The 15213-nt window shown below is 36.2% G+C and overlaps 1 protein-coding gene and 1 long non-coding RNA gene across 3 annotated transcripts; one reads left to right on the forward strand and one right to left on the reverse strand.

Annotated features, from left to right (window-relative positions):
• The first annotated feature begins 4028 nt into the window (after positions 1 to 4028).
• On the forward strand, positions 4029 to 8036 carry MED19 (mediator complex subunit 19). Of its 2 annotated transcripts, XM_067792133.1 has the most exons (6): positions 4029 to 4294; positions 4371 to 4715; positions 5004 to 5152; positions 6148 to 6255; positions 6325 to 6436; positions 6506 to 8036. In XM_067792133.1, exons 2-6 carry the CDS (start codon positions 4505 to 4507, stop codon positions 6904 to 6906), a joined length of 981 nt encoding a protein of 326 aa, XP_067648234.1. In that variant the 5' UTR covers positions 4029 to 4294; positions 4371 to 4504; the 3' UTR covers positions 6907 to 8036. The 2 variants fall into 2 exon arrangements, with proteins under 2 accessions (XP_067648234.1, XP_067648233.1); XM_067792132.1 differs by having other exon boundaries at positions 4029 to 4715.
• Positions 7905 to 11368, reverse strand: LOC137254453 (uncharacterized). The gene is made up of 3 exons (XR_010954000.1): positions 11296 to 11368; positions 8578 to 8642; positions 7905 to 8505 (listed from the first exon to the last, which is right to left on the reverse strand). It is a non-coding gene; the product is annotated as an uncharacterized lncRNA (long non-coding RNA).
• Between the last annotated feature and the right edge of the window lie 3845 nt (positions 11369 to 15213).

Genomic DNA, 15213 nt, shown 5'->3' on the forward strand with positions numbered 1-15213 from the left:
TACCTACATTTTCATAGTGTAATTAGCTATTCGTAGTTCAACAATGCTGTAGCCCTGGTTAAGAAACCTGCACTATCGCATTTTTTTTTTGTTGCATACATACGTTAATATGAATTGTGAATAGATTGTGTAATTTATAATGGGAATGCTGACGTCGTCCTTTATTTAGAAGGCATAGGGTAAAGTAGATAAGGGGCCACCGAAATTTAGGTGCGTCGGTGGCCATGGATTTTGAGGGTGGGTATAAGCACCGGGCGTCGCAACAACACCCGCGGCGCCCCCAAGTTATATTCGGCCCTTTTCTGTTTTCATTTTAATTTTCAGCTTTTTTTTGCAAGTCTATTTTTCAGCGTTTTTTTGCATTTCAGCGTTAGTAACCGGCCGTGTCCGGTTCGGTAATTTTTTTTGCGTTAAATTTTTTTTTTTTTTTTGAATTTTAAATTTTGAATGTTTCGTGACATCCGGTTCGGCCGGATGTTGTTTTATTTTGTATTGATAAGCGTTTTGAGTCGGTCTCTGCGCTTCTGTCAGTTTTTTTTTTGAATCTGACAGCTGAGTTTTTTGATAGGCATGATAGGAATTTTTTTCTGTTTATGGCGCAGGAACAGTAAGGTTGGCAAGGACCCGCCCCAGCCGACAATGACTAGCCACTGTGCACCAACACATCATGCCGACCGCCTTCCTTGCTGCTTCCCTTAGAAAACGCGTACCATAACAACTTATAACCATAGAGCCATAACCAGATAAAACAGCTGATCGAACCTACCTTATGGAAATCAATGTAATCGAGTTAGCGTTATGGTATGGCATCGTTAATTGATTACATTAAGCTGGAGACATTGGTGCTTTATCGGTAACCGTATCGGTAACCTTATAACAGCTGATTCGACCAACCTTATGAGAATCAATGCAATCGATTATTGGTGCCGCTAAGGTCGTAACCGTATCGTAACCAACCAATTGGGTTTTGGTTTACCGTCGTAACGAAAAACAGCTGAATACGTTAGGGATACGACTACAGCGATACGAAAAACGGCACCAATGACTCCAGCTTTAATTTCCATAAGGCAGGTTCGATCAGCTGTTTTATCTGGTTATGGCTTTATGGTTATAAGTCCCCATTAATTCGCCCTTTAACCCTAACGCCATAGTGGTAACCTTACCCATATCCATAACCATCTCCAATATGATCGATTAATGGTGCCTTTGTAGAGTTATCTACTTATAACAAATATACTTGTTATATTTTAAATTTATTCTTATTATATTAGTTATTTTTTTATTATCAAAAAAATGAAAATATTTTAGTCATCAAAAATATCTTTTAAAGTAAATAAAGTTTAAATAAATTATTAAAAGTTATTTTAAAAATTAAAAATGTAAGGACATTTAAATTAAGTAATAAACAAAGATTTATTAAAATATATAGTTATTACTATATATATTGGCGATCCTACCAACAATCCTCTACCAAATCTGAAATATCAAACTCAAATCTTCAACCTCCAACTTTATATCATTAACCACTAAGATCCGAAAACAGTTGCCTTCAACCAGATTGAGAATTTTTCTATTGCAAATAATATTTATGTGAAATCATAACAAAATTGTTTTAGAAAAGATGTTGCTACGCACCGAGGCTTGCCATAATATTGGCATTCTGGGAGCGGCGCTGAACAAGGTCTCAGATCCCATCGCACAAGTTAATGGATTGCAGTCAACAAAATTTATTTGCTTGCCATTTATAACTTAACAAGCGTTAAACAATTTATTTCTTTACAAAAACAAGGAGATCTATTTGATAAAAATTAAAAAGAAATTTAATTGTAAAACAAAAAAATACTATAAATCCTATAAAATTCCTAAATCCTTCGTGAAATCTTCATACAAGTAGAAAAATAAAAATAGTTTACTTATTAAATTGTTCTAAATTATAATAGCATTAAGTATATTTTAATTTTGTACACGCCTTCTCCAGTTTTTAATATCTGTAGTTTATACATATAAGAAATTCCAAAAAAAATAGGACATACAAATTTAAAATAAAACAATAATCCCAAACCACTTCAGAGCAAAGAAATAACTTTAAACTTTAGAGGTCAAACATATTTCCACAATTTTAAAAAATCTCTAAAGATTTCTTAAGTTAAATTTTAACAACAAAACTCAAGAATATAACCATTAACATGACACGAATCAATAACAATTTCACATCACTCGCAAACTAATAAAGGAATCAACTTTTTATTCCTTATCAATAACTTGGACATACATTATGCAGAGTACAATTATATATTGAACATATATTCTGCATAATACAAGTTTTTAATTTTTGAGTAATTGTGCAAACAAAGTAACCATCTACTATAATTCAACCTCATGCTAGGTTCATGAAAAACATAATTATAATTGACAATATTTAACAAACAGCTATTAAGTTATTTTTAACCTCAACAACATAACAATAACACAACCAAATATTAATATACATAAAATATTAATACAATAACTAAACATAACAAATAAAATAAGCTATCAAGTACATCGAATCATCAAAAGATTGAGTACTTACATCAATACCAACATAAACTTTTTACGCAATCAACACAAAATTATTAACATTTAAAAAATTTCGTTTCACTGGAGGGGGAGTATATGTAGAGTTATCTACTTATAACAAATATACTTGTTATATTTTAAATTTATTCTTATTATATTAGTTATTTTTTTATTATCAAAAAAATGAAAATATTTTAGTCATCAAAAATATCTTTTAAAGTAAATAAAGTTTAAATAAATTATTAAAAGTTATTTTAAAAATTAAAAATGTAAGGACATTTAAATTAAGTAATAAACAAAGATTTATTAAAATATGTAGTTATTACTATAGCCTTAACCTAAAACTCGTGAAAATTTCATAAAAATGCTGAAAACTCTAAAAACTACAAACATATTCCACAAAACATAAGTCTCTTAGTCATAACGTATCCAAAACAATGAATAAAATCTACAAAAAGTTATTAAATTCACAAACTCAAATAATTTTAGGAGATGGATATGGCAAGAAACCAAAAACCAATTAGTTGGCTATTGTATGGTTATGGCGTTAGCGTTATGGTATGGTACCATTAATCGGTTATACGCCAATTACACGGCTCAAATATCCTTGTGCCAATTACCAATTTGCACAAGGATTTGACCGGTGTGTGCACTGGTTGCGCTATTTGCGCAGAGAACTGCGCTAAAATCAAAACGATTTTGATATTTACGCATGTCTGCAAATATTGCACATGCTTTTTTCTTCGTGTATGGTGAATCTTACACAGTTTACCTGTGGTTCCTGATAATATAACATCAGTAATTATTGCTTAAAAATGTTAATATCGAAGGCGTAAGGATCATCTCTAGCTTGTAACAGGAATTCACACAAATTTAATAATATAAAATAATTTTTTATACAATTAGAACATATGTTTCATTTGTTGCGCTAGTTGAAAAATGAATATTGCGCAGTGCGTTGAGCTGGTCTTGCAATTAAAATATATATCTTATAAGTACAATGGAAAATAAACGCTTCTGGTGCGAGTTTTTCGACTTATACCGTGAATTACCAGCACTGTGGAAAATAAATAGTAAATTTTTTTTACAATTAGTGCCTTTTTTATACAATTAAAACACATGTTTCATTTGTTGCGCTACTTTAAAAATGAATATTGCGCAGTGTTTTTGAGCCATGTATGTCAAAATTTTCATTTGCACAAATTTCGTCGCTTTATATTTGCGCATGGTTTTTGTGTCATGTATGGGCCGTCTTACATTGATTTCCATAAGGTAGGTTCGATCAGCTGTTTTATCTGGTTATGATTTTATGGTTATGTCACTATTAATTGGCCTTTAAGCGAAGGCACATACCTTGTCATATTATTCTTCCCTTTCGCACATCTTTAAAAATTTAATATCTCTTTTCTTCAACATTTTGGTATCTGTCAGTTTTGACAACTACGATTTTACTTGACATTCGCATCTGGTCAGTCTCAAGATGGCGATAAGATCGGAATTGTAGGTGAAATTTTCGCAGAATTAAAATTTGTTATTTATACCTAAAAAGACGTACAGAAATTAATAAAAATATTGGAATATTTTGATTAAATACGCTGGAAAGGGTTTAATGTAATCTAGGAGTGAAACTGAATGGATAGAAAGGTATTGGGGAGCAGCTAAGGAAGTAACGTCGCAGCAGTGCGATTGCCCAAGTTGGCAAAAGCTACGAGCAGACGAAGCAACAACAGTGTTGGTGCGTAACGGAAGACTTTTTGTGTGGAATTTGCATAAAAATATTTAAACTGCTTTTGCTTTGCATATGCCAATAGTTTTTTTTATTGGCCCGGGTTTGATCTTTTGAGAATCTATAAGCGACTGCAAGTTTTTGGGTGGCAACGTTAACAAAATCAACTAATCCTACTGAGGAAATAAATTCTCAATATATGTATGTATGTAGTTCAGCATGATGAACAATTACAGCAATATGATGATTGGCGATCAATTTCGCAAAATGGAAAGTACAACATATTCGCCAAAATCATCGCCACATGGTGGACGCTCACCAGTTGTATCAAGGCAAGATTCTTCGGGTACATTAAAGACAACAATATCACTTGGTAAAACACCTACTATTATACAGACGGGGCCGTTTTATTCAATGAAGGAGCCACCTGGTAAGTTGACTTATATGTTTGACAACATTTGTTTTTCATAAAAGGTCCTAAATTAAATTGGATGCTAACAAGAAACATGATTTGTGAAAAGTTAATATTTTATCAAACATGAACAGTGCGGATCATTTAAACTTCAAACCCATCTCAAAGAAACATCCCCAATACCCTCCTAACCCCAATTAATGGATAAGCAGTTCAAGACCTTCATTTAACACATGATCCATTACCACCCACCGATAATGATTTGTGGCAACCAAAATATTGATAAAAAATAATTTTACTTTCTAGGTAAGGGCGAATTGACCGGTGATAAGGATTTAATGACCGAATATGGTCTGCACCACACATTAACTAAATTTAAGGATAAAAAAGTTAAGGAATCACTGGCGTCTTTTCTACCTAATTTGCCTGGCATTTATGATACCACGAGTAACCTGGTAAATATTACATATTATTATTATCATAGCTTAACCATAATATACAATTTTAAGTGAAAGTTATGTAAATGGGCACTAGCCCAAATTTAAGATCACTCAATAAAGCTATAATATAGCCAACATAATCGATGGAATACTAAAGGCCCGAAGAGCCTGTATGAGAGAGGTTGCAAATAAATGGTTAAATTCATCGCTTTAGTAGCTAACGCTCAGAAGGAATGGAAAGACGCGCTACCACTAACGATGAAAATACATATAGAACTGTAGTTGTTGTTGCGATAAGGAAACTCCTCGAAGGTTATGGGGAGTGCTATCGATGTTGATAGTCCTTTGCCAGATATAAATAGATCCATGAGAAACTTGGGGTCACCTTTGAAAGGGTTGCGCTATACAACCCCTTGAATCAATTTGGTATTTTAACCGCCTCTTACGACAGGCATACCTGCCGCGGGTCTTTTTTTTTTATTTTATTTTTTTCTAAGCCCTCTAACCCTCTGGAGAAAAATCTAAGTGTTTCTAAAGAAAGAGCGTGCTCGCCTACCACACCGAAGAAGTTGGGTTTAAGTCGAAGGGAAGCAAACATCATAATATTTGTGAAAAACTCCTAGTTACTCCTAGTGAACTTCTGCAATGAAGAGCTTTCCAGCTTAGACTTAAGCCGGTCGCTGCTCTCATTAAACCAATTTTCCTATTTTCCATACAGCTCTTGGGATCGTTCTCTTAAACAGAACGCCTTGTGGTCCGAATGGCAACTGAAAAGCAGATAAATTTTCGCTAAGAGTCTTTTCATGGCAGGAATACACTCGAGAGTGTATCTACCAAAGCACAGCCGGAGGGCAACCCGGCTTAAAAAAAATTTTCTAATTGAAAACACCACACCCGGGCGGTCTCCTGTGGTTTCCATATCTCTTTTTATTAAATTTATTTAATCAAATTGACTTTTATCTTTTAAAATACAACTTTTATTCAGTAATGAATATTCTTTGCATAAACAGGAAAACAGCACACTGCGTAGTGTTATTGAGAAACCACCTATTGTTGGAAAGGAATTGGTGCCATTAACAGCCGTTCAATTAGCTGGTTTCCGACTGCATCCTGGACCTGTGAGTACTTGTCTTGTGTCGCTCAGAAAACACTGCACAAATATACTCATATATTATTTTTTTGTTTAGCTACCTGAACAGTATCGTGCACTAAATACAACGCCCGCGCGTAAACACAAAAATAAGCACAAAAAGCACAAACACAAAGATGGCGCTGTACAACAAGAAACATCGCTTATGGGTATAATCAGCGAAATAACATATTTATTTAAATTAATGAAAGGCTAATTTTTAAATTCTTATAATATAGATTCCTCGGGACTCGAAACCTATGAACGCAAACATAAAAAACAAAAACGGCATGAAGACGATAAAGAACGCAAGAAACGAAAAAAAGAAAAGAAACGCAAAAAGAAAAGTCATAGTCCAGAACCTACGGCAGCTGGTGGTTCTACGGCAGGTGGTGCCAGTAGTAGTGGCGGTGCTGGAGGTGGTAGTGGGATTGTTAGTGCCGGTGTTTTATCATTGGGTGGTATAACGCAAATGGGTGGCATGAGTGGCTGCAGTGCGACCAATGTGGGTAGCGGATTAAATGTGCTACCCAGTACAGTAACAACGATGCAACAATCAACACAGCAGCAACAACAGCAAATGGCTTCAGGGCCAATGCTAAGTGACATGGGCACGATATCACATCAGTTAATGCTGTAGAAAAGCAGCAGAAGGTAGAAACGCATTGGTTCTTTATTTGCAGTCACATTTTTAATAATTTTTCGATGATATCTACGGTTTGTGATGTCCTAATAAGTGATAACTTATTCAGAAAGTAAAAGGATAATATTAAATTTGACGCGTTATTAAATGTATCAATCAGAAACGTTCTCAAACGAAGTTTATGTTTTATGAATACGTTTGTTTTTTTTTTTTGCAATACCTGCAGTACTATGTGAGGTCCTCATGGACCGGCCAGTTCAACCTAACCTGCATTAATTCAAGTCTTCATTTTCCATTTCTAAATCCGATTTCGAACCTTTTATGATATGTGGTGTTATTTTTAAAAGAAGCTTCAAATTAAAAATAATAATTTTTATATATGACACGCCTAGCTCAATAGCTAAGTCGTAAGTTTGAAATTTGGAAGCTATGCATACCACCGGGATCCCATGTAATACATGTAATATATATATAGGTTCCACTCCATACGCAGGGTGGGCTTCACAAAAAATAATAATTGAATTCGCGCGGGAAAGTCATTAAGCTTTTTGCGTTTCCTGAAAATTCTTGTTTTTTTAGTTGATCGCTGTTTTGATTTAGTGCGCAATATATTCCTTATTACAATGAGTCGAACTGTAGTTAAGGTTAGGACAAGAAGCTAAAACCTTACATAAATACGTCAATAATCATACATTGTATGAAGTAATAAAATTATGAAAAGTGTAGATCGTCGAAAAAAGTGTAGATATTAATTGGCGCGGAATAACCCATATTCTATTAAATGGCAAAGCAAAACAAAACACAAAATACAAACACAGGTGAAAAATAAGAAATGAAGAAAGTAATCAAAAGAAAGCATGCGCAGCGCTAAAATTTTCAAAAACAATAAAAAAAATACAACTAAACACAAAAACACATTTTGTATTCACCCACACATACTTAGCATACATGTACTAAAAATTCTAAACTCAGCAAAATTATATATACATATTTTGTCATTTCTAATTTAGATTTAAAATTTAAAATTGAATGTTTTAGTTAATTCATTTATTTATTAATTGTTTCAACAAATTTCGGTAAATTAAAAAATTTATTCAAAATAAAAAAAACTTAAAAAGGAGAAATAAGCATTTTTTCTGCACATATAATCAAACGTTGTTAATAGAAAATGACCGCAATCTAATATGTTTTTAAAATTACAAATATGTATGTATGTATATAAAAAAAACAATTAGTTGTTTCCAAAATTCGGTCGAAACCAAACCAAACTTTCTTAAATGCACATATCGGTTATTCTCCAGTTATGTATTAGTGCACTGTAAATATATATGTAAAATTATATGCCCAATCTGTAGTAAATACCCTGAAAAAATTGCGAGTACTCCATGTATGCATGTATGGAGTACTTGCTATGGACCAAGCGAGTGCTCCAAAATTAACCACAATTCATACAAAAAATATGGTCCAATTAAGATTGCGATGTCCTAGGACTGGACCATATACTCCAGCTCAGCATTACATCATAGTGATCCATAAAGTACTCCAGTATGACACTAGTGGTCCATAATGATCCAACGACTTTTGCAGAGTACTAGCCTATAAATGCGCGTTAAAAATTATGTTTTTTTTTTTTTAATTTGAGCGTTTGATTTTTTATATTCACAGCACCTTTTATGAGCAGCACTCGAAAAGTTGGTTGTTGTAATGGCAAAATGTATAGTAATCTGGATTTCCTGTTTTAGATAAATAGATTGATTTGAGAACAACAACAATAGATGGTTTTAAAATAAAATGCATATTTTAAATAAAACATATTTGCTCTTTGAAAAAAGTTAATCATAAAAAATGTATAATTATAAGTAACAAACGTTGCCTTAGAATGTTTAAAATAGCAATTTAAAATAATCGAATACATTGCACATTCGTAGTATCAAAAATCTCTGTATTCACACTACATTCATTGGGCAGACACATAATACATAAAATCGTTTCTAAGACTAAATTATTTAACCATTGCTTTTTCTACCTCTGTTTCGAATATGCTAAATTTTTAAATCGAAATTTTAGAATAAAAGAAACCACTATTTACGATTTATCCGAAATGAAAATTTAATTTAATTAGCTTATTTTTTAGTTTAGCTTAAAGTGACGTCGTTTCTTTTATATAGTGTTTAGATAAAAATACTTTAACCCTTAGCATAAAAGTATACAAGAAATAAAAAAAAATATGAAGATAATATTAATGCTGAAAAAAATCAAAATAAAATGCATATAATTAAAACATATGAAGTTATAAAAATCAGGCATTTTATTAGTTGAAACCTTTTATTAAATCGATATTTCCAGTTTAAGACAACTCAAATTTTAAATGGTGATAAGTTTTTAAATCTCTCATTGCAAGAAAAGAAATAGAGGCGGGCGTCTGTCTGACAGATATTGAGAGAATATGAATCATCGGACTTCATCCTAACTTACGGCCTGCAACGCAACTGTTTCCATGTCACAAAGAAGCCTCTCTTGTTGTATTAATGGCATGATTTAATATCGAGACAGCGTTAGTTACGTTGAATGCCACGAGAGTGGCGACACACGTAATGCATGCATTGCATGCTTTGTGTCCTCACATGACACCAGCCATCTTTTCAATCGCAATGGGAAACCTACGCCTCTAACAAGTACTAGAAGTTTTCTTGGACCTAGCTTAAATGCTGCCGCGGGACCTGGCAACTCTGCCGTCCCTAAAAACTGATGCCTTGACCTGGCGAGCGTAGGACACGAACACAGAACGTTCCCAACAGTTTCCTCCTGCAGCACGCCCTTCCTACATCTGCAGTTACTCACGAGGCCTAAGTTAATACAACAACAACAATAGGCCTTACTTAAAAACACGCGACGTCAGAAGGAATTGTCCAGTTAGTATGCCCATCGTGAGCCTTAAGTCTTCTCTCTTCAGAAATATGAACCACTTTGTCAGTCTAATATGGAAGGATTTTGCACATGATCTTCAAAATTTAGCAACCCCGCCCTTCTGTCCATACCTTTCCTGCTTGATGGATCATATGCAACTCATGTCTCCTTTTAATTGGATTGGGACGTTTATTTGGAACCATGTATACACGTCTATAGTATGTTCTGACATTTCTGCACCCCGGTGCCAACCCTCGGCTCAATTGTAGCCTGAGGACGATATACTGCTATGACTATACGGCCTGTACTTAAGCTGCCCCAATGTCTTAGCCTGGTTGCAGTGGCGAATGCTTTATTTTTGGCCATTAGATCTGTTGGCGGAACGTGTAGAGTGGCATGCAATGCTGCTGTCGGTGTAGTTTTAAGGGCTCCTGTTATGCTAATCATTGATAATCTGATCATCCTCGATAGAGAACTTTGATGACATACATATTTACATGTGGGGGGACGTAACAAATTAAATGGGGTTGCAGCTCTTCACATGTGAGAGCAAACGCCTCTGACACCCATGTATCTTTGTTCCAACCCTGTTAAAGGTGCAAGTTTCCTTGATCTTTCCATTAGAGGATTGTGAGTGATCGCACTAATAGGATGGAGCGAAGCACTGCTACACAAACAACCAGCCAAAGCGCGACGTGAAGAAAAAAGTGCTTTCCTTAAAAAATTATAGCCATGTAGGAACCGTCGTTTGTTAAAGGAAGATCTAATTATTTAGGTAGTAGTGCAGTTTAGGGGCCCCAGCGGGTCAGGGGGTTAGAATATACCCGCGTTAGGTATGCCTGTCGTAAGAGGCGACTAAAATACCGGATTGGCGTGAAGGTTTAATGTGGCCATATAAATCGTTCCCGAGATGGTCGGGCCAGCACCTTAATGATGCTGTGTTACCGGAGCGTACCGGATCTGTAAACGGCAAAGGACCATCACATCGATCACTCCCTAAACCTTCGGGGAGCAACCGTATCGCTACAACAACAACAACAACAGGGGCCCCACCCTGAAGTTGGGCCAAGATTTTCGAGTGAGGTATCAAACGACGCGTATTAATCTCGAAATATCAGAAACGATATAATATAGAGACATTGCATAGACGAAAAATCGTGTGAGGCAAGCTTCACAAAATTCTAGTAGGTCACATTCACCACTTACCACAGCAGAATTTGTTAAACTACCACTGTCTGTATTTATTATTTAACAATTATTTGTGCACTTTTTATTCAGGTAATGTGTTCAGAATTTTAACTTTTACTCTCTAAAACTCCAATCAGTGTATTTCTGTGCTTAAATTATGTTAAAAATTGTGTTAAAGTTTTTGGTGTGGTGAAAGTGACCTACTAGAATTTTGTTACGCTCCGTTGCTTTCCACCGAAGTTCGCGCATGCAATATCTTTATATTCAAAGATTTGTAAAAATTTCATGTACTTTGTTTTTGTAAATTCGATGGACAAATGTCAAAATCATACTGCGCAGCATGATACAAAAAAGAAGGTAGTTCTCCTCAAAATTGTTTGACGTATTTGAGGATTTTTGAAGTTTCATAATTATGTTTGTTGTTTTGCCAGAAGCGTTGCCATACCGTTACTGTTTAAGGCGAAATTGTGGTTTTTGGAAATTTCCTTTAGGATGAAAACGCAATGGTCATCTGAGACAATAATAATATGCTTTAGCACGATTTATGTGCATATGTATTGATTGAGAATACAGTAAAACATGCAATTTTATTGAAAAATAGTGGATAATGACTCATATCTTTATGGTAGCTTGACCCCTAGACAGAAAAAAATACACGAAAAATCCTGTTGTTCTAATATGGCGCTATTATGCCCCTTCAGTGGATATTTCTCAATGCATGTTGAGAAAAAGTGTACCTCCAAAGTGTGCACATCTATGTCAATGCTATAAGGGCACCGAATATGTATAGGCGGGGCTGCCCCAAAGGTCATCCCTGGTACAACGGGAAGAAATACTCTCATAACTAGTGGCTAACCTGCAGAGCTACAGGGTAATGTTCTCCCAAAAAAATAGTTGTAACAATTCCCTCCTAAAGAGCAACGCTAGAATTATACAATAAATACAAAAAAAAAAAAAAAATGTAGACTTGTAGCCAATTTATCAAGAAATTGCGGTGTCGGTTTATAAGGACCTCCTTTGAGCAAGCAATTGACAAACGTGTATATTTTCTCAAAATGTTCTGAGCAAACGTACGGACATTTCCCTTGCTTTGCATACTGCGATCCATGTTTCTTCCACCAAAACAATTTTTGGGAGTTCGAAAAGCTTATTAAAAACCTTCTGATATTTCGTATTAAAATGTTTCAATGCATGTGGCTCATTTCTTTTTCTTTTTTATTTAAAATGACTATGAAAGTAATTTAGTCGTATCCGTTAATATGAAATCCATCAAAATTAGAAAAATTCGTAACATGTTTCAATCTGGTAGCTTGTTTTTGGTGTAATTGTCATTGTCCCCGCAAAAATCAAGTGGGTAACGTCAGACTAAATGGAACTACCATCATTTTTTTATCATGCTACGCAGGAAGTTGATGTATCAAATCAAATAAAAACTTTTATAATCAGCTGTCCCATGCTGCCACCTTGTATCGTTCCGCCATGATATTTCCTTCATTTTCCAAATAACACTGTTCCCTTACTTTTGGCGAAAAATTTTTTTTCAAGAGGGCTATACACAAAAGCCATCATCCGGTGGCAAAGATCCTGAGCCAGATAAATAACTTTTCATGTAAATGCAACAACAACGATTTGAGCCAGATAAATCCAGATAGAAGTCTGGTTTAATTAGTGAGCCAGATAATTTGCTAATTACTAGTCTTTAGTTTGGCAACGCTGCCTTGAATATACCTACATTTCAAAAATAGATGTCGCTGCTTAGCCTTTCGCCATATAAGTTAAATGAAAAACAGTGGCGACATCAGCCTATCACATTTCACGTTTGCGAAAATTTCACGATCTCTGCTTCTCAAGTCTCTGAATGATCCAGAGCATTCCCGTGAGAATTGAGCGTTATCCGGAGCTGTAAAACTCACTGGATGACGGCTAAAGCCTTAATTGCCGTCATCCAGTGAATTTTACAACTCCGGCTCATGCTCAATTCTCACGGGAATGGTCTGGATCATTGAGAGACTTGAGAAGCAGATGTAAAATTTTCGCACACGTGAAATGTGTCGCTGCTGTTTTTCATTTAACTCATACGGCGAAAGGCTAAGCAGCACCATTGTTATGGTCCACTTGGGAGATTCAACCTTAGACCGTACCAGTTGGCTAGTGTTAGGGAAAAGATAGGATTCACCCTCACTCATGTCTGCCTGGGTGGTTAAAACAAAATTTTGTTAGTTTCGTGCGGGTGGCATCGCCAAAAATTCCCATGACATTGACGAATTTTCAATAACACTTGGCGCAATGGTGTAGGTGGCTCATCTCATCAGCTGATTTGATTCGTTTCGTTGTACTGACTTAGAGATTGTGAAAACGAGATGGAAAAGCGCAAAATGTAAACAACACATTGGCAATTATTTAACGCGTGGTGATCAATTGTTAGCTAATTAAGCGCACAAATTTCCCACAACACACAAAAGTTGAGACATTTTACGTTTTCTGTACATTCCTTTCGCCTAACATCAACGCTTAGATTTTGACATCCTGGAAAAAAAAGTATGTGTTGCGGCAGAGGTGGGCCAACCATATGGTCGAACCATAAAATAATGGCAGTCACAGTTAGATAAAAAAGGAGCCTTTCCATGGCGCAGCCGCAATAAGAAGTGGAATTTTTTTTTTCTCTCTTTATCGGCTCGGTAGGCCATTTTGAATGATTATAAAGTTAATGACAAGCGTCGGTGATGGTTGAAAAAAAAAGAAAACTTTTCAAAGAAGAAGTGAAGTATAAAAAACGAAATTTGTGGCAATTTTGGTCATCGTCAAGTGTTTGGAAGGAAACTAAATTTCTCGTAGAAAGGTTATTTCAATCGTTGTAATCAGGCGTCATCAAATGCTACGTGGCTGGCGAAATTAAACCGATTCAATAGTAGAGGACCTGCTGTACATTATACACCCACGACTGAACCATTTGAACGCGACGAGTTTCTGGTGAAGTGGAACCTGTGCAAATATACCACTGCCTTTAATTGATACACCTGAGGAGGAGCTATTATTAAGGATTTTCATGAGCTTCAACGATTGAAGCATTGTGGTCGCGAGTGGTTGCGAGCAACACGCTGACACTATAAAGCGGTATTCCTAGACCGCATACTTCACCACCAAAGAAATAATTGCTAATAATCCAAAATAAATTGTGCAAATCATTTGGTGTATGCTATATAACTAAGGCGTAATTTTATTTCGGAAATATAACAGTGCTCGCTAGTTATATGATTGCTTTTTAAATGAATGTTTCTAGATGTGTATTCAACACAAAATTCTGGGTGTTTAGCATATTAACTGCATGGGAAAACTCCATTCATAGTGTAACCAAAATGGCTCCGAGGAACTGATTCAATAAAGATATAACTAATCACAAAACAAAGAGATACTGTCGAAGGCGTGGGGGGATATTAAACATAATTGAGGAAAATTAATGGTGAAGCTGAGAAGCGCCAAACACTAAATCGTAACGTGGCCAAGACACCTTATATTCGACTCTGAGTTTGCCACCACCACCAATAACGTCAACACGGCAAGGCCGCGCGCCATAACCACCAACCGTACCAACCAAGCGCGCCAATACCGCACGCCACCGCTATCAACACCGCGCGCCATAACCACCAACCGTACCAACCAAGCGCGCCAATACCGCATGCCACCGCTATCAACACCGCGCGGCAAGGCCGCGCGCCATAACCACCAACCGTACCAACCAAGCGTGCCAATACCGCACGCCACCGCTATAAACACCGCGCGCCAAGGCCGCGCGCCATAACCACCAACCGTACCAAGCGCGCCAATACCGCACGCCACCGCTATCAACACCGCGCGCCATAACCACCAACCGTACCAAGCGCGCCAATACCGCACGCCATCGCTATCAACACCGCGCGCCATAACCACCAACAGTACCGACCCAGTGCGCCAATACCGCACGCCACAACCACCAACAGCGTTAACACCGCGCGCCAAGGCCGCGCGCCATAACCACCAACAGCGACGACTTCATCAGCAAAAACAACATCACCAGTAACCACGCCGGCAGAAGCCCACGGTACGGACTCTTGCCGGCTATGTAAGTACCAGCCACCGGGTGAGTCGCCGCCAAGTAGCTAGTAGCATATATATATCTTGCAAATTAAAATAACCCGAAAAAGGAAGTCCGGAATAGACCACTATGATATA

This window comes from Eurosta solidaginis, chromosome 5 (assembly GCF_040869045.1).
Source record: "Eurosta solidaginis isolate ZX-2024a chromosome 5, ASM4086904v1, whole genome shotgun sequence".
Classification (NCBI taxonomy): Eukaryota; Metazoa; Arthropoda; class Insecta; order Diptera; family Tephritidae; genus Eurosta; species Eurosta solidaginis.

What these genes read in the sequence shown, in the direction of transcription:
- MED19 (XM_067792132.1), top strand. Translation starts at nt 4,505, where the DNA reads ATGATGAACAATTACAGCAATATGATGATTGGCGATCAATTTCGCAAA. An exon ending in TCCGACTGCATCCTGGACCT is followed by an intron (nt 6,256 to 6,324) that starts GTGAGTACTTGT and finishes TTTTTTGTTTAG; the next exon opens with CTACCTGAACAGTATCGTGC. An exon ending in ACAAGAAACATCGCTTATGG is followed by an intron (nt 6,437 to 6,505) that starts GTATAATCAGCG and finishes CTTATAATATAG; the next exon opens with ATTCCTCGGGACTCGAAACC.